Source organism: Amyelois transitella, chromosome 14, assembly GCF_032362555.1.
Source record: "Amyelois transitella isolate CPQ chromosome 14, ilAmyTran1.1, whole genome shotgun sequence".
Classification (NCBI taxonomy): Eukaryota; Metazoa; Arthropoda; class Insecta; order Lepidoptera; family Pyralidae; genus Amyelois; species Amyelois transitella.
In genome coordinates, this window is record NC_083517.1 from 858,080 (window position 1) to 882,358 (window position 24,279).

The 24,279-nt window shown below is 39.2% G+C and overlaps 4 protein-coding genes across 8 annotated transcripts in view; 2 read left to right on the plus strand and 2 right to left on the minus strand.

Annotated features, from left to right (window-relative positions):
• The window catches only part of LOC106129168 (A-kinase anchor protein 200), a 46,357-nt gene extending 36,181 nt beyond the window's left edge, over window positions 1-10,176 (plus strand). Inside the window, exons 5-7 of one of the 2 annotated variants that reach the window (XM_013327658.2) lie at window positions 3,186-3,554; window positions 5,444-5,521; window positions 6,368-10,176. In XM_013327658.2, coding sequence (XP_013183112.1) covers window positions 3,186-3,554; window positions 5,444-5,521; window positions 6,368-6,400 — 480 coding nt within the window. In that variant the 3' untranslated portion in view covers window positions 6,401-10,176. The other variant, XM_013327656.2, reaches the window with a different exon arrangement.
• LOC106142391 (uncharacterized) lies at window positions 8,032-10,176 on the plus strand. The gene is made up of 2 exons (XM_013344140.2): window positions 8,032-8,330; window positions 9,214-10,176. The coding sequence occupies exons 1-2, from the start codon at window positions 8,032-8,034 to the stop codon at window positions 10,115-10,117; spliced, it is 1,203 nt and encodes a 400-aa protein (XP_013199594.1). The 3' UTR covers window positions 10,118-10,176.
• On the minus strand, window positions 8,454-10,353 carry LOC132902509 (uncharacterized). The gene is made up of 2 exons (XM_060947863.1): window positions 10,173-10,353; window positions 8,454-9,151 (listed from the first exon to the last, which is right to left on the minus strand). Exons 1-2 carry the CDS (start codon window positions 10,351-10,353, stop codon window positions 8,454-8,456), a joined length of 879 nt encoding a protein of 292 aa, XP_060803846.1.
• A 1,521-nt stretch (window positions 10,354-11,874) lies between these two features.
• The window catches only part of LOC106129151 (multidrug resistance-associated protein 1), a 55,229-nt gene continuing 42,824 nt past the window's right edge, over window positions 11,875-24,279 (minus strand). For all 4 annotated transcript variants that reach the window (XM_060947867.1, XM_060947865.1, XM_060947868.1 and 1 more), the window contains exons 22-26: window positions 23,916-24,014; window positions 23,272-23,474; window positions 21,827-22,041; window positions 20,709-20,875; window positions 11,875-15,044 (exon numbers count right to left, since the gene is read on the minus strand). In XM_060947867.1, coding sequence (XP_060803850.1) covers window positions 14,850-15,044; window positions 20,709-20,875; window positions 21,827-22,041; window positions 23,272-23,474; window positions 23,916-24,014 — 879 coding nt within the window. In that variant the 3' untranslated portion in view covers window positions 11,875-14,849. The remainder of the gene's footprint in view (window positions 15,045-20,708; window positions 20,876-21,826; window positions 22,042-23,271; window positions 23,475-23,915; window positions 24,015-24,279) is intronic.

The window sequence follows — 24,279 nt, forward strand, 5'->3', positions numbered from 1 at the left end:
TGTATGTATGTGTGAAAGGTTATCAATTTTTTTTTATATTTTCGAATGTGTTAGCAATTTTAAGTTGTGCTGCAGTGTTGTTTGTTCCGCCGCTTCTTCTATACATGCGATTTGAAAGCTGTAGTAGTAGATATAATTAGATTTAAGATGTGTGACGTCAATTAGTGATACCTTGTACCCAATTTTAAAAATAAAACTATTCTATTCTAAGGTTTATTGTAATCTTGTTGTATTAAATGACTACAATTTTTAGAGAAAACTATTTAATTTAAATTTTAATCTCATTTTGGTTGGATTACGAAAAAGAGCGTCCGGTGGTCGAATCGGTTAAAATCATGATGCGCAGGAAGGCACTGGTTCAAATCCCACCTAAGCCATGATGTACGAATGACTATTTTCGGAGTTATGTACAAAGTGTATGTTAGAAATCAAACTAAATACATATACTCTTACGGCAAGGGAACACATCGTTAGGAAACCTGCACATTCAGGCATCTAGATGTGTAACCATGATCGATCCAATACTGGTTAGGTTTATCTGCGAAGGTTGCAGAGGTTAGATGAGAGTCGCTTTGTGTATAAAACTGAGTCGACCAATCCGGGATCCATGGTCAAAGGCATACCCCGGGCTCCTCTCCAGAGTGGTGAGGATAAAACCTGGACTGACGCCAGAAGGAACAAGGGGTAATAAATAAATTTAATATACATACATATGGTCACGTCTATATCCCTTGCGGGGTAGACAGAGCCGTCAGTCTTGAAAAGACTGAATGGCCACGTTCAGCTATTTGGCTTAATGATAGAATTGAGATTCAAATAGTGACAGGTTGCTAGCCCATCGCCTAAAAGAAGAAACCCAAGTTTTTAAGCCTATCCCTCAGTCGACTTTTACGACATACATGGGAAAGAGATGGAGTGTTCCTATTCTATTTTGTATTAGTGCCGGGAACCACACGGCACTTTAAATTTAATATCTCCAGATCAATAGATAGTAGATAGCGAAATGCACCCCCCAGCTTCCTTTTTCCTCGTGTGGAATATGGTGACGGGTTGACGACCGACACCGGCCGTGTGGCCCGGAGCCCCGCGGCGCCCGCGTCCTAAAACTTGCCAAATAGATTCTACGTGTTGATAATGTAACATTTGCGATGCAATGAAGTAAAAAGCGGTTTTAAAACTAAGCTGTTCTTGCTTATTTTTGAACGGCTAATAAGATAATGATCTCAATTTATTTTGTTACTAGCTGCGTCCCAAGGCTTCGCTTCTTTAGGCATTGCGGTTTAGGATGTACTTATTATTTTATTCATGGTTTAAAAGAAAAAAGTGTAACTAACTAACACACACTTATACAAACTTTCGTCTTTATAGATAGGATTTTAGCATGTAAATTGTGGACTGATTACTGTAACACATTTGTGGCGTGTGTAAGCAAAATTAGTCCTTTGAATCATTCCTCAATATAATCACGTCTTTATTCTTTGCGGTGTAGACAGAGCCAGCACTCTTGAAAGACTGATGGGCCACGTTCAGCTGTAAGGTTTAACGATAGAATTGAGTTTCAAATAGTGATAGGTTGCTAGCCCATCGCCTAAAAGAAGAATCACAAGTTTATAAGTCTATCCATCAGTCGCCTTTTATGACATCCATGGGAAAGAGATTGAGTGGACTTATTCCTTATTTTTATATTGGTGCCAGAAACCACACGACACTTCATATATTATTGGCAAAACTTATAAAATAAATTGCAATTTTAACGTACTATTTCTTTTTTTTAAAACATATCTACTAATACAATTAATGGTATTTAATTTAATTGATCGCTTTATAGCTAGCACGAGTGTTATTATATTTGGACACCAACAAAGTCTATGCATTGCCTATATATACAAGACAATAAACACACAATGACAAATGCGTGCTGTCGAATTAGCGATCGTTTGATGCGACCGTTGATATTTATCGATGTGTTTGCGTCTCCTGGCATGAGATCCAGGCGGGCTGCCGCCGTGTACCGCGGCCCTGCCATGCGTGTCTTTATACATCGGTAAACAATGGCGGCCTTGAGCGCCGGTATCGTTTTATTGTCCGCCACAGCCCTGCGGTTTCAGGACTGGCGTGCACTGACGTTTTATAATCACGTTTATTTCCCTCGCGGGGTGGACAGAGTTGACAGTCTTGATAAGACTGGATGGGCCACGTTCAGCTGTTCGGCTTAATGACGGAATTGAGATTCGTATAGTGACAGCAGTTGCTTGCCCGTCGCCTAAAAGATGAGCGTCTAGTTTATTAGCCTTTCGCTTAGTAGCCTTTTACGACATCTATGGGAAAGAGGTGGAGTGATCCTATTGGTGCCGGAAACCACAACACCGCACCCGAAAAGAGTTAGTATTAAGAATTTTTCAATTCCAACATAATGTCATCTAACTAAACGGGGTCCTTAGGGGACTAGTGGCTCTGTCTACACTGTTAGAGATAAATATGTTTATTTGGTGCTTTTTCTCAGTGCTCGCTTTCTTGGTATGTCCAGAGATAATGTTGCTTAGGTGTTGTCCGAACCGGGCCCAAAGCTGGTCTTCCACAATCTTCAAATCTTTTTTAATTTAAACGCAAAAATACCTACCGATATAGCGATAGATAAACCCATCGCTAAATATTGAAAATATTTTATGTTTTTGCTCAAAGCAGAATTGCATTTTACTTAAAAACATATGCGACAATGTGTACCAACCCTACTGTAGCAATCGTTGCAATATAATATATCTTGGATCATTGAAGGGTAACTACGCAATCTAAAAATGATGTCCAATCTTCCGTGACAAAAATGGCCGTATAAATGTTATTACGCGCGTCGCCCGCCCCTCAGTCTCAGCTCGTGTGTTTAGTGGATTGTGCTTGGGGGTTTTGTGCCAATTGTTATAAGTTTTATTGCCATGGCCGACGATAAGGTATATATCGGTTCTGGGAATATGCGTTACAACTACAACAAGACAAATAAAGCCCTTATTTGTGATGTTGCATTATTGTTGTGTATATTTGCTAAATATGTGTATTTAATACTTTGGGATATAAATTCTATATCAAGATTTTTTACAGACTAATTTTAATAAATAGTTTTGTAATTCTGTGTTTTCAAAAGCATATAATTGTGAATATTTTTGTAAAAATGTCTTTTGTTTCTTTGACAGGCGGCCGAAGCTACGCCTGAAGCGGCTAAGACCGAAACTGCAGAGGAAGCTAAAGCTGATGTTGAGAACAAGGACGAAAAGACTCCAGAGACCCCGGTCACCGAACCAATCACAAACGGTAGCTCCACGCCAGAGTCCAAAGTCGAAACGCCGGCCGCCGAGGAGCCCCCCGTCGCCGTCCCAGAAACGAACAGGCCCGAGGCGAAAGCTGAACCTGAACCAGAAAAACTCCCTATCAACGGCCTTTCGTTAGACGAGGCTAAAAATGATGCCACCGAAGTATCACAAAACGAGGAAAGCAAACCCGAAGTACCCACTGCTGAAACGACTGAATCGGCACCAGCTCCTGAAATCCCTGTCATAAAAGAGGTTTGTGTTGAACAAATGCCTTTGATAGAGTCCACTCCACCCCCACTCCCGGCAAACCCTCCTCCTTCTTCAGTGGCTTCATTTGCTGCCACCACAATGGCACCCGAATTGACAGATGCTTCGCTCGCTAACACCACAGAATCCGCAATTATACCACCACCCCTAGTAGCCTTGGAGACTAAACCCGATATGCCCAATGAAATTACTCCCGAACAACACGAAACTCCAATTGTTACAAATAATGAAACTGAAGTTAATCCACAACCCCCTGCCTTTAAGGAAGTCGACGATAAAGTTGAGAGTGTAGAGAAAGATATTGGTACGCCAACTGAACATGTTAAACCTGTAAACGAAGTCCACGACGAAGTTGTTAATGTTGTGAAAGAAGAAATCGAACCGCCTACTCCGTCCGTTAAAGATGAAACTGAGACCGTGCCACGATTGAATGAAGTTGCTGAAGAAAATATCGTCGAAGTAGAAAAGGCTGAACAAGACACACAAGTAATTGAGACTGCACCTGTTACCACGAATGTAGAACCCGAACTTGATCTCCCGCCGCCTGCGACTGAAGTGTGCGAAGAAATAATTGTTGATGATGTCAAGCCTGAACCGGAACTGAACCACCTGCCCGAGGCACCCATCGATAACATCGAATCAAATAATGAATCGAATGAAACCAATATTGAAAATATCCAAAACGGAATTGCTAATTTAGGTGCTTTGAAAGCGGAAGACTCCAATGCCGAGGAGATTTCTGAGCCTTGCATATCGCCGCCCGCCGAGCCCGAACTCGCCGAAGTTCCCGACGCGCTCGACTCCGCCGAGGACCTGCCTCCCCCGCCCCCCGCAGACGACCTCGCCGAGAGTTTAGACGCCGTCAACATTTCCGATAAAGTGGACATTTCCAATCACGTGTCTGACATCGTCAGCGAAACGAACGGTATCGCAAAGGAGACGAACGGGACGGAAGACGTGAACGGGAGCCTTCCCGAGCCGCGAGCGAACGGAGTAGAGGCGGCCTGCAACGGCGACGCGGAGGCCGCGCCCCGGGCTCCCGGCCCCCACCCGGACCCCGCCTCACAGGTGACTAGACTGGACGTCTTGCTCTTGTAGTCCATTAGAACAGTATTAAAAGAAATCCCCGTTAACAGTTTTCGTAATTAGTTATGTGCATATAGTCTGCCAGCATGCGTGGATAGTGAATAACCGAAGAAATGGAGTGTGCTCGAGTGACGTCACCTGTGCGGCCGCAGCCTCCCTTCTCCCATCTCCCTCTGTCGCTTTATTGTAGTTACACTTTCTCCTGAAGCATGTAAATTTTTAACTCGCTTAGTGCTAACATTCATTACATTGGAGCCATCATCCCCACCCGTTTTTTTGGAGCCATCATCAGTATGATTCATATCAATTTAAAAAAAAATTGTGACTGTATCTTGAAAGTTAACCTGTGTGCAAAACGTGCAGGCTTTTTATAATGAATCATTGACAAATGTGCCGTGCAAGTTTTGCTAGTGAACAGTTTTAGTGACTTTGTGATCACAACTCGGGCTAAATTTGTATAAATTGAAGTTTTCATCTCCTTGAAGTGACTAACACATATGTTTTTTCTTGTATATATTGACTTCTATACGTACCTAGAAAGTAAATAACAAAAACAAAATACATTTTCGAATTTGCCATGTAAATATAATAATTTTGGGGTCCGCTGCATGTTTATATCATGCATGTAGAGATCAACCCAAAATCGGGTATCAGGTTCTTAAACCTGTCTGTCTTTAGTCGCCTCCTACGACATTCACAAAGAGCAATGGAATGGTTTAAAATAATATATCTACATTTTATACAATCTTTTTATGTTAAATTATTAATAACGCTTGTAAAATTTGCAGGAGCCGATTGTGGTCAGCGACAAAATGGCTGACTTGATCCCAGAAATACCAGTCGTCCCAGAGCTGAAAACTGAAACGGTGAATATTGACTAGTTGTTGCACCTTGCTCATGTGGCATTTTATATATTGCAACTTAAAATTTCTAGTTTTGCTTTTGACGGCCTGATTATAATCTATCTTTCGTATAGTATCGACAAGTATTGACTTGTCGATACTATATCTTTCGTATAGTATCGACAAGTATTGACTTGTCGATACTATACGAAAGATAGATTATAAATATATATAATTGAGAGATAAAATTGAGCAAAGGCACAGGTTCAATTCCACCTCGGCCGTGTACTCTGTCTCTTATCAAAGCTATGTACATTAGTTTGAACACTAACCGATGCTCGTACGGTAAGGGAAAACGCCGTGAGAAAACCTGCACATTCAGGCAATTGGATGTGTAACCATGCTCGATCCAATACGGGTTAGATTTACCTGCAAAGGTTGCGGAAGTCAGCTGGGTGTGGCTTCGTGTAAAAACCTGACTCACCCAATCCTGAATCCATGGTCAAAAGCATACCCCGGGCTCCTCTCCAAAGTGGTGAGGATGCAACCGGGACTAAAGCCAGGTGGAAGAAGTAGCACTAACAAAGCAATAACGAAATATTCGTATTGAAATAACTAGTTCTACATTAATTCATGTTTTTTAATGTAGACAATTTGCATTCGTCCATGATTTACATTTAAGAGATCTATATTTGTAAATTGACGTCCGATGACAATACTGCAGTGTAGTTTGTTCCGCCGCTTCTTCTACACATTCGCTTTGGAAGCGGTAGTAGTTATAATAAGATTTAAGTGATGTGACGTCAATAAGTGATACCTTGTATCTAATTTTGAATATTAATCTTTTCTAAAGCGCCTCCCTTGTTGCAGGAGACGACGAGCGACGTGGCGGTGGCGAACTAAACCCGCCCAGCCCCAGACGTCCAGCGACACTTGTGTCATGTAATGAGCCTTTAATTTATTGTCAATCTCACTGTGGCGTAGAACATCGAACTAAGTTCGATCATACATACATATATATAACTGTCAGATATGTGGATTTCCGTTGCGATGGTGACCTTTCATATAGATTGAACATAGTATAAGTTTAGCGTGCTTTGCTTTTGTAAAATTAAGATTTTATACAATTTATTCGCTAGGATCGATCCTTTTATAATTATATACGATAACAAAGTTATGTAGGCAGTATACGGTGCGATGAGTTGGTGCCATTATTACAGGGGTATTAGTTGACGTCGGCGCGAGATGCGTGCTCCTTAATTGTCGGATTTCTGCTTCTGATGAACTTCATTCATTATATTATTTACGACTTTACATTACATATTGGATTTGAATAGATCTCAACATTGTACCAATGTTTGTTTTCTGTTGTTAGGAGAACGAATAAATTGAGCATAGTTCTTATGTCGGTGGTATTATGTTGTGAACAGAGATTTAGTTATATGTTGCGGATGCATTCCTAAATTTAGATAGATATCGTAGGTTCGGTGTGATGTCGCGGGGAGCCCGAGGCGCGCCCGGGGCTCTGGGTGTGGACCTATATCGCTCGACGATCATAGAAGTATAATCTGTTTTATTTTGTAGTTTGAAACATTATTATAATGTATATATGAACAATTTGAATCCCTTTTACATTACTCGAATAATTATGTTGAATGCGTGCCCATTGAAGATTAAAATTACATATGTTATCGATTTGAAGATGAGATGGATTACAATGAATTCTCAATTATCTCATTGGTGTGTTATATTTTATGCACTTATATAATTATTCTGCTCATATTATTAGTTTAATTAAGTTGTATAAATTTAGTTTGAATACTGCTCTCTTTTGACGCGAACTCAAAATTAAGTATTGAAAATTTACTCGTACGTCTAGTGAGATATTATTCAGTAAGGTTAGACAATTCGGTCAGTGTCGTGAACGTGTAACGCATAGGTTACCCCATCAATGACAAATTTTAGAATTTTTACTCAGCGGCCAATTTTTTTATTACAATATACAATTTTTATGCATATACATACCTAATATAATTATACTGTAATGTTTAGACTTGTAGTATGTGTAACAGATAGTGAGGCAGAGTGTCAGAGCTGCCATTAGTGAAAGTCGGTTTGAACCCAACTGAGAACGGCTCATTCAATTTGATATAACTATACAATTGTAATTCGTCTACAGTGTTTCAAGTTCAATAATTGTATGATTTCATAATCATTTTTGTAATTTTATACAATTTTTTAAGAAATTTGAAAGTGGCACATCTGCGTGACTGGGAGATTCCTCCAAGTAAAATTAGCAGTAACCATGAGTGAGACATTCCATATCAAACGCTAATCGTTGCTCAGTATTCGGTGCGTTCCATCCCACCTCTAGCGTAGACAGCCTGCCGCCTTCGAGCTCGTTCCCACCTGTCGGCTATCGGATCCGTATATTAATCGGATGTCGGCGCCTTTGTTCACACACACGATCGGTTGTCGGCCACGGTCGAAGCTAGTGCCAATTTCAAGCACTCTACGCGAGGCGATTGTGCACGATGGACGTCGACGAAGCTCTTGTTGTGATGTATTATTATTTGAGAAGAAAACGAAGAAAGACAGCCAAGGAAAGAAAATATTGGGTGCACCCAATCCTGAGAGAAAGATTTAGTTTGGGAACATTTCAGAATTTAATAACAGAATTGAGGAGTGACGAAATTAAGTTTTTCAATTATTTTAGAATGTCGATAACTACATTCAACCATCTATTGGCTCAAATATCAGTGAGCATAAACTACCAAAATACGAGATTTAGAGACTGCATTTGTACTGAAGAAAGGTTGGCGATATTTTTAAGGTAATATAATTATACATATTAATTTGTATAAAGGAAGAGATAAAACAGTCACTTTTAGTTCACATATATTTATTGAAAGAAATAACTTTAATTTTTTTTAATTACGAAAACAAATTAGTGGAGTTAAATATTACTAAAATCTAAGTCCGAATCTTGAGTATTACTTGAATGTAGTGACAAAGTAGGTGATGCTGGTTCAACGAGTTGGCGTGTCGAATATCCATATCCACTTGAAGGGAAGATATTATTCTGGTTTAATGGTGGGTGCACATTCTGGTTTTGTGACGAATATACAGATTGTTGCACGTGATCTCTTGATTGTGAATGCCAACCATAGTTTGATGAGTATAAACGACTTTCACGCTGCTTTTTAATATTTTGAATCAGTGACAGCACGCCTGATTGAAACTCTAAAGTTTCATTATCGTCAAAAGACGTAACGCTCGGTAGAACACCTTTAAAAAAAGAGAGCATTGGATGTTCGTTACTTCTGTCTGACTGTAGCCTGCTATCTAAAAACTGGCTCATTTTGTCATCGAGACAGGAGGTTTTGGGCTTTTTGGAAGTGCTTGGTAATAGCAGCTCTGAATTTATATCTGTTGTATTGGCCGCTGATGCCTCGGGACATGTATCTGTTGGACGCTTCTTGACAGAATCATGAGTTCGATTAGGCTCAGCCACTTTTTGCAGAAAACTCATCTGTTCTTTATATATATATGGCTTTGAAAACTTAGCCCCTGCTCCGGATTTTTTGACGTCATTTTTATTTGCTCGCATCCAGGCATCTCGTAGATTCGACCACTTTGTAGATACTAATTTACCTGCAATTACAATAGGTACATATAGAAATGTTAATTATTTTACCTACTTAATTATTTTACAGATATTGCGCATCGGGTTGTTCCTTCAAAGAATTGCACTATAGTTACAGAGTTGGTGTGTCAACTATTAGTAAAATCTGCAAAGAAATTAGTTCCACTATCTGGGATGTATTAAGAGACGAGTTCATGCAAATTCCTGATAATGAGCGTAAATGGTTGGAAATTGCAAAAGGTTTTGATATGAAAGCCAACTTTCCGCACTGTCTTGGAGCAGTTGATGGTAAGCACATAAGAGTGGTGAAACCAAACAATACTGGCTCGATGTATTTTAATTACAAAGATTATTTTTCATTTGTTTTACTAGCCGTTGTTGATTCAGAATATCGTTTTATTTTTATGAGTGTTGGCTCGTATGGAAAAGAATGCGATTCTTCAATATTCAAGGAGTCAACTATATGGAAGAAACTGAATGATGGTAGTTTAAATATACCAAAACCAAGGCCTCTACATGCAACACTTCAAAATGATATGCCTTATGTTCTCGTGGGCGATGAGGCTTTCCCTCTGTCAACAAATTTGTTAAGACCTTTTGGAGGCACTCATTTAGACCACATGAAAAAAATATTTAACTATCGTTTAAGTCGGGCAAGAATGTACGTTGAATGCGCATTCGGTATTTTAGCCAATAAATGGAGAATATTTCATCGGCCACTGGATGTCCACCCAGACACGGCTATCGAAATTGTAAAAGCGTGTACAGTATTACACAATTTTGTAAGAGAAAAGGACGGTCTGAACTTTGAAGATATTCATTATGCGGCAGAAAATCCGATGCAAGAACAAGTACAACTGCAAAACTGTAATCCACGTGGTGGTCCTATTGCAAATTATATACGGTCTGAATTTGCAAACTACTTCGTTTCAACAATAGGCTCGGTGCCTTGGCAACCAGAAGCGCATGGTTAATATTTATGTTTTGAATTTTACGTATATTATTAAATAAATAACTTCAAACACTTACCACATGATTGTCTTTCTTTTTCGTCCAAATTGTCAAAATTAGGTATGAGTAGGCAGCAAACTTCCCGCCAAGCAGCTATTTTCAGGTTCTTATCTTTATAATCATTTAGAGTTTTGTCCCAAAGGACACCTCTTTCCTGAACTAGTGTGATCAATTGTTCGGGGTTGATATTTTTTTCCATTACTACGAATCACCAAACGTGCGTACAATAAAAACACAACAACTCTGCTTGCGCGCCGCGATGTGTGTGTGCGCGATCGCAGGTACGACGTACGCACGAACGGAATGAGGGGTAGCGGGGAGAGGGTTATCGGCTCCGACATCAGACAAATGTGAACAGCGCCGTTCTTAATCATAGGCGAGCGAGATCCGACACGATTTTTTTCCGGGCGTAGAGGGCTGGCAAAACACCCGACATTTCTTGTCGGAGCCGACACAAAATCGGTTTCCGATAAGTGTGAATAGCGTCATATATAATGCTCTGCCACTAGAACTTCCGTTTAATATACGGATCCGACACCCGACAGGTGGGAACGAGCTCTTCCACCGTCTCCCGACAAAGTGACCTTGTGTGTATTCTTTTCATTAGATAATGATTACAATTTCATGCAAGCTACTTTGTCACAACATCAAACATGTAGTTAGAATGCCGAAATATGATTTAATTCCCCTTATTTCCAATGTATTTTGTGTAAAATATAATTTAAAAGATTTATTTCCTCATTATATAGCACTGTGGAACTTGTATGATAATATGTTATTCCAATTTAAAACTAAATGTTGATGTGTGAATGTCTCTTATCAATAAATTTTAAACAACAATAAACTGTTTTTCTTTTCAATTCTTCCATTTCCTAGATCCTCGTTATTTAATTTGAAATATCAGTTTAAAAAGTACTATTTCGAAAAACTATCGCTGTCCCGTTTCACACAATAAAAATGGACGCAGCGATAGTTTTTCGCGCGAAAAAAAAAGCGTCGCTCCTGCCATGCTACGGGGGCGTACGTACCAGTACAAAATCAGGCCTGTACTAGTAAAAATACCTGAGCTTCAGTACGCGTTCGCCTCATTTGAAGTAGGACACAGTGCTGTCACATTGCAAAAAAGTGGCTACTCTTTAAGTCAACACCAACACTAATATCAAATGTTTGTATACCTACATATATTAGCTGGCCATACACGCACGGTTATGCCCGCCGGATCTGCCCGCACATCCGTGCGTGTGGGGCGAAGTCACGGATTCGCCCGCCGGGTGCGTGCTCGATCCGTTCGCACGGGGAGTGATCCGAGCGTTTGTGTTCAACGACGGATTTGCCCGTCGGATTGCACCGCATTGACAAATGTTTCAGTGGGTATAAATGCTATTTATATAATGGTCTAGTGATATATAAACTTGCAATTTTTAATATTACTAGACCATTTCTAGTGATATTAAAAATTGCAAGTTCTTAAGAGTGAATGGCGAAGATAGATACGGCGTATGGCTGTCTAATAATATGATGTCAGAGCACAATAAATATACTATTATGGCGGACAGCTTTTTTAAAAAGTATGATTTTTAAATTAATTTTTGGGCTTTATAGGTATTTAATAAATGTTATTATATATATATTGGCAAAAATAACAAATACGAACATGCTTTCACCAAAAACAGCAGACAGGGTAGAGAATTTTCGGCCGTATATAAATAAAACCAGTGTATAAAGTTTACCTATTTTAATTTCCATTACAATTGGTAATTTTAACATTAATTACTGCTAATTTAACACATGTCACTTGGTACAAAACATTCACTGGGTATTCACCATACACATTCGAGACTGTGCACTGAATACGCGATATAACACAGTTCATACTGAACACTTCAAAATGCAGGCAAGAAATCTCATCACAAATGATGGACTATGGCTAAGTACGCATTTCCGCCTAAAATATAATTAAATGCACACGTTACATATGGTTTGTAGATTACACAATTTGTAGCGAAATATGTTAATTACAATACAACCTTATGAGGTATAAAAATATTACAAAAGTAATTTTATAAAACTGTACGTACATTTGTATGATGCGAACGTCTCGCCCGACTGGGTTTTATGAGAAAATTATATTTAGATCAAGCTTTATAAAACGAAATTTCTTCCTGCTTCTCATCTTCCTTTATATACATAAAGGAAAAACATACAAAAATATGCATTACAAAGTTAACATGTTATTCACAAAATTTACACAACATTGAGCAGGAATAAATTTCTATGAAAAAAAAAACATGAACTGTAACCTCATTTTTAATTAATGCAGAATAAATTGTCAATTGAGTATCATATAATAAAAACAAACATGTCCCAGCGTTAACACTACATATATAATTAAAATAGTAGTAAAAAAATATTTAAAGGGATAATTATCCAGAAATTACGATGTGTAAAAAATATCGAGTTGTGATAATTAGAACCTTAGCTGACATTTCTCCTAAGTGACAACTTGGCGCTAACAAGGCAGTGGTGGCTAGATAACGAACAAACAAACATTCTAGCTCAGTAATAGTTCCAAATACATGTATGTAATATTACTAACATTATGTATAAAACATTTACAAGGATTGCATTACGTTATCACATTTTATTGCTGCACTGTACTTAAGTTAAATTGACAGTAAATCGAATCTAATCTGTCTAGGCACAAATAGTGAGAAATAGTTTTAAATAGATACTTACTATTAAAATTGTTCACAAAATAATAAAACTGTACACTTGTCTATAAGTATATACAATATACATATTTATACTGTAAATAACAAATAGATATGAAAGCTTTCCAAGTTACACGGTGTGCTAACTTTTTATTAGAGGTTAGTAAAATAAAGGCACCAAATAAACTACAACACATAAAAATCGTAAGTACTTATTTACTTTTTAAGAACCCTCAAAATAAAACTTAAAAATTCTAAGTGCCAATTTAAGTACATAATTCTCTAAGCTTGACGGTATATTTCTACAAAAAAAAAAAAAAAAACTGGTTCACAGTAACTTTCGCAATTTCATTACAATTATCAATAGCTTTCTAAGTTTAATGGTAACTCGCATCTCCATGCTTTCGTTATAAAATTTGAAAACTGTAACAACGAGTATTTCACGCAAATACACAACTGTTTAACTTCATTCTAGTGCAGTCTAATTAACTTCTATTAATTACTTACTAAATTCATGTTATCTAAATTCGAGAAAATAATACGTTTTGTATGGCGGTCGGAAATAATAAAAAACAAAAAATAAATATTTGCCTGTTAGCATTCTGATAGGCGCGGCGTTGGTGTGATATCATTGTGATGTAGCAAGATTATTTTAATTGTAGTAAAACAAAACATATCATAACCCTGTATGAGAATGTGCACATAATGTGACTAACTACACAATTGATACAATATTGTTCTTGTGATTGTTATTAAGTAGGTCACCGTTTTATAAATATATTTTGATGTTAAGTACCTAAGGAATATCTAATATTTATTCAATCATACATTCGTCCAAAGATAAAAAATGAGATTGAAAATTAAAAATGTGATCTTCTGCGTTTTCTTCAAGTAGATCTTATTGAAATAATTTCGAGAGCGCAAATTAAAGTAACATTTTTTCCACAAAATGTTTTTTTTTTACATGAAAATTGGTAAAGCATGAGTTACTAAAAAAATAACTTATGAAAAAAATATTTTAGGCGCCCCGTGCAAAAGCTTTATTTGTAAAGATTCCTTTACAGTTAAAAGGCTTGACGTGTTCATTGAGCGTAGGGTAGTGTATTTTCCTTGTGACAGTTTACGAAAACAAAACAAAACAGATGATTTGGGACTCAGACCATGCATTAAGAACTTGGTCCGATTTAGAAGTTGTTTAAAATCACATCAAAAGCCTTCGCTGTTTTATTACAAAACTATATAAATAAGAGAAACGCATTTGTCGCGAGCTAGTTTCGAACCTTACTACTTTTGGGGTATATCTTCTATCTAGAAAATGATTATCACTTTGACAATATTACAACAAAACAACGTTTTGCAACATTTCGTAGTGACGGAAAAAAAAAACAAAACTTACACGCATACATATTTTATGTCCCTGCAATGTATAGTGGGCCACATATAAATGTATACAATCTTCAGTATCTAAGGTAAAAAGTACCTACCAGGTAAATAGCATACCATCGTATTGAACCGGAATATAACCAACTCGGGTTAATTTTATAAATTGGTTTTAAACAAAATTATAAAGTATGTATAAACAATTTGAAGCACAATTTATAAATCATAATGACAATATCACATTTATAAGATATTATTTTATTTAAATTTTTCAAAATGGCGGCTTTTTTTAGCTTCGCGTCGATTGACACGATTGAACACGCTCACAGCTCAACTCCCACGCCGGTACTTCTTTTCCGTGTCACCTATCACGAAAGAGCATGACGCCAAACTCCATATTACAAACTTCAGAAAATACGATCTTGGATTTTTTTGGATAAGAAAAAAATTGTTTTAACTAAAAAAAAATAATAGAAAAAGTTATTCACGGTGCAATTGTTATTTACACCGTGGCTCCTAGTACACACGTACAGTCGCCTGCAAAAACATCTGAATACACACAAACAGACCAAGTTTCCTTGCAGACCTCCGCAACATCCCTTACTCAATTGACGAGTCCCGCGTCCTTGGCCATGCCGTAGAAGACGGAGTTCCTGTCCTGCAACAGCTGGTCGGGCGGCGCGAACTCCACCAGCTGCCCGCGGTCCAGCACCATCACGCGCGTGGAGTCCATGATGGTGTTGAGGCGGTGGGCTATCGTCAGCACTGTACAGCTCGCGAACTCGGACCGGATTGTTTTCTGATGAGAGCACAACAAAAAAAAAATACGTTATATAAATTCAAAATTTAAAATTTTTATTCATTATTATAGGATACTTCATATCGCTTAATAATTGTCAAAACGTATGGTTTAACAACATTGGTTGACGTCAAACAAATTACTTAAAACTAAGTTTACTGCCGCTTCCAAGGCGTCAGTGCAGAAGAAGCGGTAACAAACTGCACTGCAGCATTTTCTCTATACCTATCTCTATAGCTAGTTTGTTTGTTTGTTTGTAAACTCTTTATTGCACATAAAAATAAATAAAACAAATTGCAAAACAGTTATTGGATTTAGAAGAATATGTACAATGGCGGACTTATCCCCAATGGGATTTCTTCCAGTCAACCAAAATATAAAGGAAAATCCATAATTAAAAGGCAGCGCACATAAAAAGCATTGAGATGCAGTAAAATAAACAATAAATTTCTACATATCTAATTAAAGATAAACATACATAAATAATATATATATATAAAAACTTACATATTTATAAGTACGCTCAATTGTTAGATGCATCAGAACACAGTCTTTTGATAAGTGATTTAAAAGAACTAAGGTTCAGAGCAGATCTCGTATCTTGTGGGAGGTTATTCCAAAGCTGAGCAGAACGAACACTAAAAGACAAGCCATAAGTCCGAGAAGAGTAAGAGGAATAAGTAGTTTAAGATTATTATGAGATCGCATGCGACTATCCGTCTCACGGAACGAGAAATTTGTATGAAGATAGTGAGGAAATGAAGGATTAAAAAGGATATTAAACAAGAGAGATAGTGTGTGAACATTACGTCTAAGGCGAATGGGGAGCCAATTCAATTGGCGACGAAACTCAGAAACATGATCGAATTTGCGAAGACCGAAAACAAAGCGAATGCCCTGGTTCTGTAAACGCTCTAATTTGTCAAGCAACTCTTCAGTAACGTTAAGACAAGCCACATCGGAATAATCAAGAAGAGAAAAGAGAAGTGATTGTACAAGTAAAATTTTAGTGGCGGTGGGTAGAAATTTTTGCATTCGGCGAAGTGAATGTAACGATACATACATCTTACGGCTGATTTCATTGATATAGGGGCTCCACGAAAGAGTTTGGTCCATGATGATACCCAGATTAGTCACTTTGGAAGATAAAGGAATAATATTGTTATCCAGAACCAAACTAGGAACCAACACATTTGCAAATCTTGAAATATAATGTGGGCTACCTATAACAATAGCCTGAGACTTGGCAGCGTTAACTAAAAGACCAAAACGGCCTGACCAATCTGCAATTCTCTCCAAATCCAAATTTATGGTACTAAAAGCATCGTGAATATTATCCAAACTGGAAGACGCATAGATCTGCAAGTCATCGGCATAAAGATGAAAATTAGAGGAAAGAGACGCAGTAATACCATCAATGAAAATTGAGAACAGAACCGTAGATAGAATGCCACCCTGCGGAACACCAGTCACTAGATCACACCAATTTGAAAAGCAATCATTCAGTTTTACACGTTGTCGACGTCCAGTTAGGTAAGATGAAAACCAACAGAGGGAATTTAAGGAAAAATTTAAAGAACGTAGTATTTCAATTAAGACATCAAAATCAACTGTATTAAAAGCACTAGTAAAATCCAAAAGAACGAGTACGGTAAGCTTTTTATTATCAATATTGAAACGTATGTCGTCTGTTATTTTCACTAGAGCTGTCGTAGTACTATGGCCACATTTAAAACCCGATTGAAAGGAACTTAACATATTGTAACGTGATAAGTGGGCACTTAACTGTTGATGGACGTGATATTCTAAGATTTTAGAAAGTATTGAGAGAACTGAAATAGGACGTAAGTGAGATGGACAAGAAGGAGGGTTTTTTTAGGAAGAGGAATTATGTAAGCAAGTTTCCAAGCAGCCGGGTAGACACCCGTTGAGATAGAGCAGTTTATAATATCTGTAATAAAAGGGGCAATCATTTCCGCAATTGGTTTAATCATATCAAGAGATATACCGTCATCCCCAACCGCCTTAGACTTTATGGACTTGATTAATCTTATAACGTCATCAGCGGTAATTTCGTTTATACAAAAAGAGGGGAAATCAAAAGCAGGACGAACAGCTAGACTAGCAAGCGTAGCCTGCTTAGTGACTGATGGAAAATTCCGAGGGGAAGAACAAAAGTGCCTATTCAAATCATTGACGTCCATAACAAAATTCTCGTCAGGCCCACGCTTGCCGAAACCTAGACCCTTCAAAAACTTCCATAGATTGCCAGGTGGACAGTTTTCCACATTTGAGTGAATGTAATTACGCTTAGCCTCCCTACACTTTTTATTGCAATGGTTGCGGAGACATAAATAAGCAGAATGGCTTTCTTCAGACGGGCATTGACGTAATCTTAACTTGGCTCTGTCTCTTCTGGCCATGCACTTTCTGATTTCAGGTGTGAGCCAAGGAGCTGGGTTATATTTAATACGAACAGGATGAACAGGAGCATGTTTATCAAACAGGGATAACAAAATTTCATAGAATTTAGAGACTTTTGAATTGACATCTGGGGCAATCAAAACAGCGTTCCAGTTCGCATTATTAAAATCAGTTAAAAATGAGTGTTCATCAATTGCCGTGAAATCACGACGGAATATAACTTTGTGTCTACGCTTAGGAGAACGCAATTTAAAAGACGCATAAAGAAGATCATGAGCCGAGAAACACACTGCATTAAATTGCCCATGCGCTGACACAAGATCCGGGGAGGAAGTGATTATTAGATCAAGAAGAGATGGAGGACCATTATGTGGAAAATGAGTGGCACTAAGAGGAAGGCAATGTAAATCTAAGGAATGAAGAAGGGAAAGGAGAGATCTTGATCTTGAATCATTTTTAATTAGACAGGTATTGAAATCCCCCATTATAATAATATGTTCATAACGAGTACGGAAATCCGCCAAAAGAAGCTCAAAAGAATCAAAGTAATTTATATGAAGAGAGGGGCAATAGTATACACCTAGAAGAATTTTAATATGAGAGAGAGTAATTTCAAGAAAAAGATGTTCAGGATTTTCGTGTGCAGATGGAGATTGTGATAAAATTTGGCAAGGTATATCACCTCGTAAGTAAATAGCGACTCCACCACACCTCACCATTTTAGTAACACCATTAATGACAGTTTCGTAAGTCCTATCATTTCTGATAAGTTTGAAACCAGGAAGAGGATACAGTGTAGAAGGAAGGGACGGTTTTAGAAAGGTTTCCGAAATGAGAATAGCGTGAATGGAAGAATTAGAGAAGTTTGCCAATAAATCAGAGTAATGCTCAGGCAAGCTTTGGGCATTTATATGTATAACATTAAAGTCCTTAGGAACAGAAGAAAAAGTAATGTTCAAATTATCGCCTAAACATGGCTCAGAATCATTAGCACTATGTAGGGTGTCCGACGAAGATGAGAGAGAAAAATATTCATCAACAGAACTGTCGCCAAAAACATCAGACATTGAGCGTAACAATAAAATATAAATAAAATTAACGATTTAACAAAAATTAATATAACAACAATATACCTACTAAACTAATTTAAAAAACCAAAAATAATCTATCATCAACTTGCCAGACAATTACATTTAAAAAGAGACAAGAAAATAAAATATTTACTATGTAATTGTATTTAACCATCTTTGAAAAATAAGTAATTCATTCGTGTCAAATAAAAAAAAAACAAATGTCAACTGCCACAGTGACAGTAAATGACATTGACAGTAAGCAAATAAAACTCACTGTCATTCATGGCACATGTCATCTAACTATACTGAGAAACCAAAAGTCGGTACATTTAAATGTTGGTGTTTTAAGTTAGTAATAAGTGTTGGTGGCATACAAATAATAAAAAGAACAGTCTACCTCACAAAGTGAACAGAAAACAAGGAGGTATTAGAATATAAAAAAAAAGGAAGTTATATTACTACGGACACAAATTAGAAAGAAGGCAACAAAACATAATATAAACCAATAATAATACAGCGCAGCGCCCACAGTTACTTTCTTGTTGTTTTCGCTTGTAGGCGAGCACTATGTGGACGAGGCTTATAACTGGGCGGAACGACACTAGACGAAGGTTGCGTACCACGCACTGGCTCATTGCAGTTAGCTGCAGCAAGTTCTTCAGTAATAGCTTGCAGCTCCGCCATCGTAGTGATTTTCCTTCTAGCATTCTTGGCGGTCACAACAACGATCTTCCCGTCACTCGTCCAACAGCCGTGTACACCCAAAGCCTTACGTGCTTCCACAAATACTGCATAATATGCGCTAGTTTAACTTCTAATTGCGGTTTATATTTTTGTACGACTAGCTTTTGCCCGGAACTTCGCCCGCGTGAATTTAGCGCCGTCTTACAAAAAGCGGCGAATTTAAAACTCATACAAATAACGACGAATTAAACGTCACCTACAAAAAGCGACGAATCTAACGTCACCTACAAAATAACACAGGCTTTTCGCAAATTCCACGGGAAATATAGTTTTAACCCAGATAAAGGTATCATGTGTATGTTATATGTACATACGTGATATTTCAAGAAGATAATTCAGTAGATAACCCGTAAAGAGGTAACAAACAATTATATAAACTCATTTTACTTATGGCAAGTCACTGATCGTCACGACACAGGGAATCCTAGTGTGGCGAACAGTGATACTGTTATTTTGTTAAATGTATTTTTGTGCTTAATAAATAATCTTTATTTCTTAAAAAAATCCGCTTTTATAACGTAAAAGAAAACTCTTCATCGGACGGGGCTTCTCTTTTAGCGGCGGACCTTCGCCTTTGGTCTACTTCAACGCTCGCCAAGTAAAGTACCTCGTTATCCTCCGGCAGCCACTTGATGGATCTCGTGTCTATAGTTAAACCTACGTCCTCTTAAAATTAGTCCTTATATATTTTGTAGTTATTCTATGATTTTTTGAGGTCGAGGTCGAAGTGTGGGAAAAAAGATGGTGGCTTCGTTCTTCGGAAGGACAGGCCATTACACAACAATTGTTTTAGAGGATCAAAAAACAGTTAATGCAGAGTGGTACGCCAATATTTGTGTGCCACTTGTCTTTGAAAAAGTTCGGGAGAAACGACCTCGCAGCAGAATCCTCCTTCATCACGACAACGCCTCGGCGCACCATCGACTTTTTAGACATCAAATGTGGAATTACTGGGTCACTCGCCATACAGCCCCGACCTTGCACCTTGTGATTTCTATTTATTCCCCAAAATAAAAGAAAAACTTCGCGGTAAACGTTTTGTGAACGCTGAGGAAGCAGTCGCTGCGTTTGAAAGGGCCGTCGAAGAGACACCTAAGGAAGAGTGGGCAAAGTGCTTCTCCAAATGGTTCCATCGGATGCAGCGATGTATTGACGTAAAGGGACACTATTTTGAAAAGATATTATAAAACTAATATTATAGTAGAATGCTCAGTTTTTGATTTTCTAAAAACTTTCAGTTTGACCCTCGTAGTACTTCGTACCACAAGTCTCGAACTCACTTCGAGGCTTACTCAATCCAGTTTCACCTCGCACACACACAGTGAGCTGGAGCGAAGCGCGCTGTTATCAGACAGCAGTACCTGTATGAGGGAAGCCAGCTGTAACCAGCACCTGTACGAGGGCAGCCAGCTGTAAGCAGTACCTGTATGAGGTCGTCGGTCTCCAGGTCGACGGCGGCGGTGGCCTCGTCCAGCACCAGCAGCGGCGTCTTGCGCAGCAGCGCGCGCGCCAGGCACGCCAGCTGGCGCTGCCCCACCGACAGGTTCTCGCCGCCCTCCGCCACCGCGTGCCGCAGCCCCGCCGGCAGCCCTGCACAGGTGTACATACATACATACATACACATGATCACATCTGTATCCCTTGCGGGGTAGACAGAGCCAACAGTCTTGAAAAGACTGATAGGCCACGTTCAGCTGTTTGGCTTAATGATGGAATTGAGATTCAAATAGTGACAGGTTGCTAGCCCATCGCCTAAAAGAGGAATTTCAAGTTTATGAGCCTATCCCTTAGTCGCCTTTTACGACATCCGTGAGGAAAGAGATGGAGTGGTCCTATTCTTTTTTGTTATGGTGGAACCACACTGCACAGTTGTGGCATGTTTAATTACGTATCCTTCAACTATATAGTTGCCGACACAAATAAAAAAAAAAAGAATAGGAGCACTCCATCTCGTTACAATAGAATAGAAAAGATTTATTTTCAAAATCACATATACTTATATCACTTTTTGACGTCACATAGCTTAAATCTAATTATAACTACAATGGATGTCTTAAAAGGCGAATAATGGACAGGCTTATAAACTTGGAATTCTTTTAGGCGATGGACTAGCAACCTGTCACTATTTGAATCTCAATTCTATCAGTAAACCAAACAGCTGAACGTGGCCTATCAGTCCTTTCAAGACTGTTTGCTCTGTCTATTCCGCAAGGGATATAAAGCGTATAGCCAAAAATCGACCCCTAAAGGGATATAGACGTGATTATTTCGCTAAACGCTCAATAATCTACTATTCAAAATGCTTAATAAAGATCAAACCACATTCTATAGATTCTCAAAATAAAATTCTTCAAAGAGGATATTGCGAACTCCTTCATATTTCCTCATCTGCGTACGCTTTAAACGGGTTCATCCAGAGGGTCCCGTGGAACAGCACAGGGTCCTGCTGAATCATGATGATGCAGACCCAGGATGTGACTATGCGGTCGATCAATGCTGCTAAGAAGCTATGGTTTCTTCAATCATATTACGATAACTTACCTTGTACAAAGTCCTTCAAATGGGCATGCTCTAGAGATCTCCAGATCTCTTCATCGGTGTAGACCTCAAATGGGTCTAGGTTCATTCTGAGGGTCCCGGAGAACAGCACGGGGTCCTGCGGGATGATGGTGATGCGCGAGCGCAGCTGGTGAAGACCCAGGGTAGAGATGTCAATGCCATCGATTAAGATCTTGCCACTCATCGCTTCTACTATCCTGTAAAGGGTTGAGAGTTGTTTTAGTAGCTTAAACGTTTAAATATCAATATTTAGAAATTAATTGAATGAGAAGGCATGATCAGAAATAAGTTTTAAGTATCTTCGGAATAAAAATGAAATTTTTTTGTCTTAAGTTTAAAATTGTTCGTTGACGGTCTTCGAAATATACGATGAATTGTTCAAAGTTGTGAAGTCGAAGTCGTCGAAATTTCGTGAAAAGCATTGCCTATACAGTCAGAGGGTGTGGGAGTAAGTTTTCAGCGCCAGAAGTGGCATAGTCTTAAAACCTTACCTAAGGAATGCTAGGGTCAAAATAGTCTTCCCGGCTCGAGAAATGACAGAAAGTAGAAGTTCTAGTGACTAAAAGTTCTATACAATCTTACCTAAACAGTCCAAGGGTGAGCGTGGACTTATTGACGCCATGGCAGCATCCAGAACAGTAAGACTTCCCGGCATCAGAATGGGAGCGCCCTTAAGTATCCCAAGATAAGAGCAAATTTCCTGGCCCAAGAAGTGACAACGTCATAAAGAACCTCACCTAAACAGCCCCATTGTGACAGAAAATTTCCCGGCGCCGGTGCGGCCCACGATGCCCAGCTTGTCGCCGGACCGGTATAACCCAAAATTCACCGCTTTATCTGTGGCATAGTCCAGGAGGGTCTTGTCTAAAAATTCCTAGGCTAAGAGCAAATTTCTTGGTCACAAAAGAGACAACATCCTACAGAACCTGACCTGAACAGACTCAGAGTGAGGGTGGACTTCCCGGCTGCCCAGCTTGTCGCCGGACCGGTATAGCCTAAAGTTCACCGCTTTATCTGTGGCATCCTAGGATAAGATCAAATGTCCTGGTCACAAAAGAGACAACATCCTACAGAACCTCACCTGAACAGACCCAGAGTGAGAGTGGACTTCCCGGCGCCGGTGCGGCCCACGATGCCCAGCTTGTCGCCGGACCGGTATAGCCTAAAGTTCACCGCTTTATCTGTGGCAAAGTTCAGGAGTGTCTTGTCTAAAAATTCCTAGGCTAAGAGCAAATTTCCTGGTCACAAAAGAGACAACGTCCTACAGAACCTCACCTGAACAGCCCCAGAGTGAGGGTGGACTTCCCGGCTGTCCAGCTTGTCGCCGGACACTGGTATAGCCTAAAGTTCACCGCTTTATCTGTGGCATCCTAGGATAAGAGCAAATTCCCTGGCCACAAAAGAGACAAAGTCCTACAGAACCTCACCTGAACAGCCCCAGAGTGAGGGTAGACTTCCCGGCGCCGGTGCGGCCCACGATGCCCAGCTTGTCGCCGGGCGCCACCGCGCACGTGACGTCGCGCAGCGCCGGCTCCCCGGAGCGGTACCCCAGCGTCAGCCGCTCCAGCTGCAGCGCTCCGGAGGACGGCCACGACGGACCCGGGCCCGCGCCGATTGTCCATGGCGCCTCCTAAACATTGATGGGAGTCACAGATTTATTGGCGGAAACTCCAATCGGGTCAAGTTTCTTGGAGTCCGTCCTTGATAACTGCAGAACTACTATACAATTATCTACAGGGTGACTTTTAATTCAACTGCATAAATTTAACTGTTAAGTGTACTCATCTAAAGGATATTTAAAAACGTTAAAAGAAAAATATCGGTTCATATTTTAGAAAGTAGGAAAAAAATTAAAATATCAAAATCCACGATTCTAAATACGTCATATCACCCCGGGCGGCGGAAAAGCGACGCGTAAGATTCCAATTGCCTGAATGTGCAACCTGCACATTCAGGCAATTGGATCTAATACGGCCAATGACTTCCCTAACCGTAAGAGCATCGGTTGGTATTCAAACTAAAGTACGTAACTTCGAAAATAGTGACGTAGCCACGCTGGGCATAAACATACCTGCTTCGTTTCAGCGTATTCCTTGATCCTCTCGACGGCGACAATATTGGTTTCAACCTCGGAGGTCATGCGCACCAACCAATTTAGTGTTTGCGTTATCTGAAACAAATAGAACAGATTTCTTATCAAATTGGATCCAAGGTATCACTTATATAGGTAGGTAGGTGCCGTGTGGTTCCCGGCACCAATAAAAAAAAAGACCACTCAATCTCGTTCCCATGGATATCGTAAAAGGAGACTAAAGGATAGGCTTATTAACTTGGGATTCTTTTTTTAGGTGATGCGCTAGCAACCTGTCACTATATGAATCTCAATTCCATATTTAAGCCGTACAACTGAACGTGGCCCATCAGACCCTGAGGGA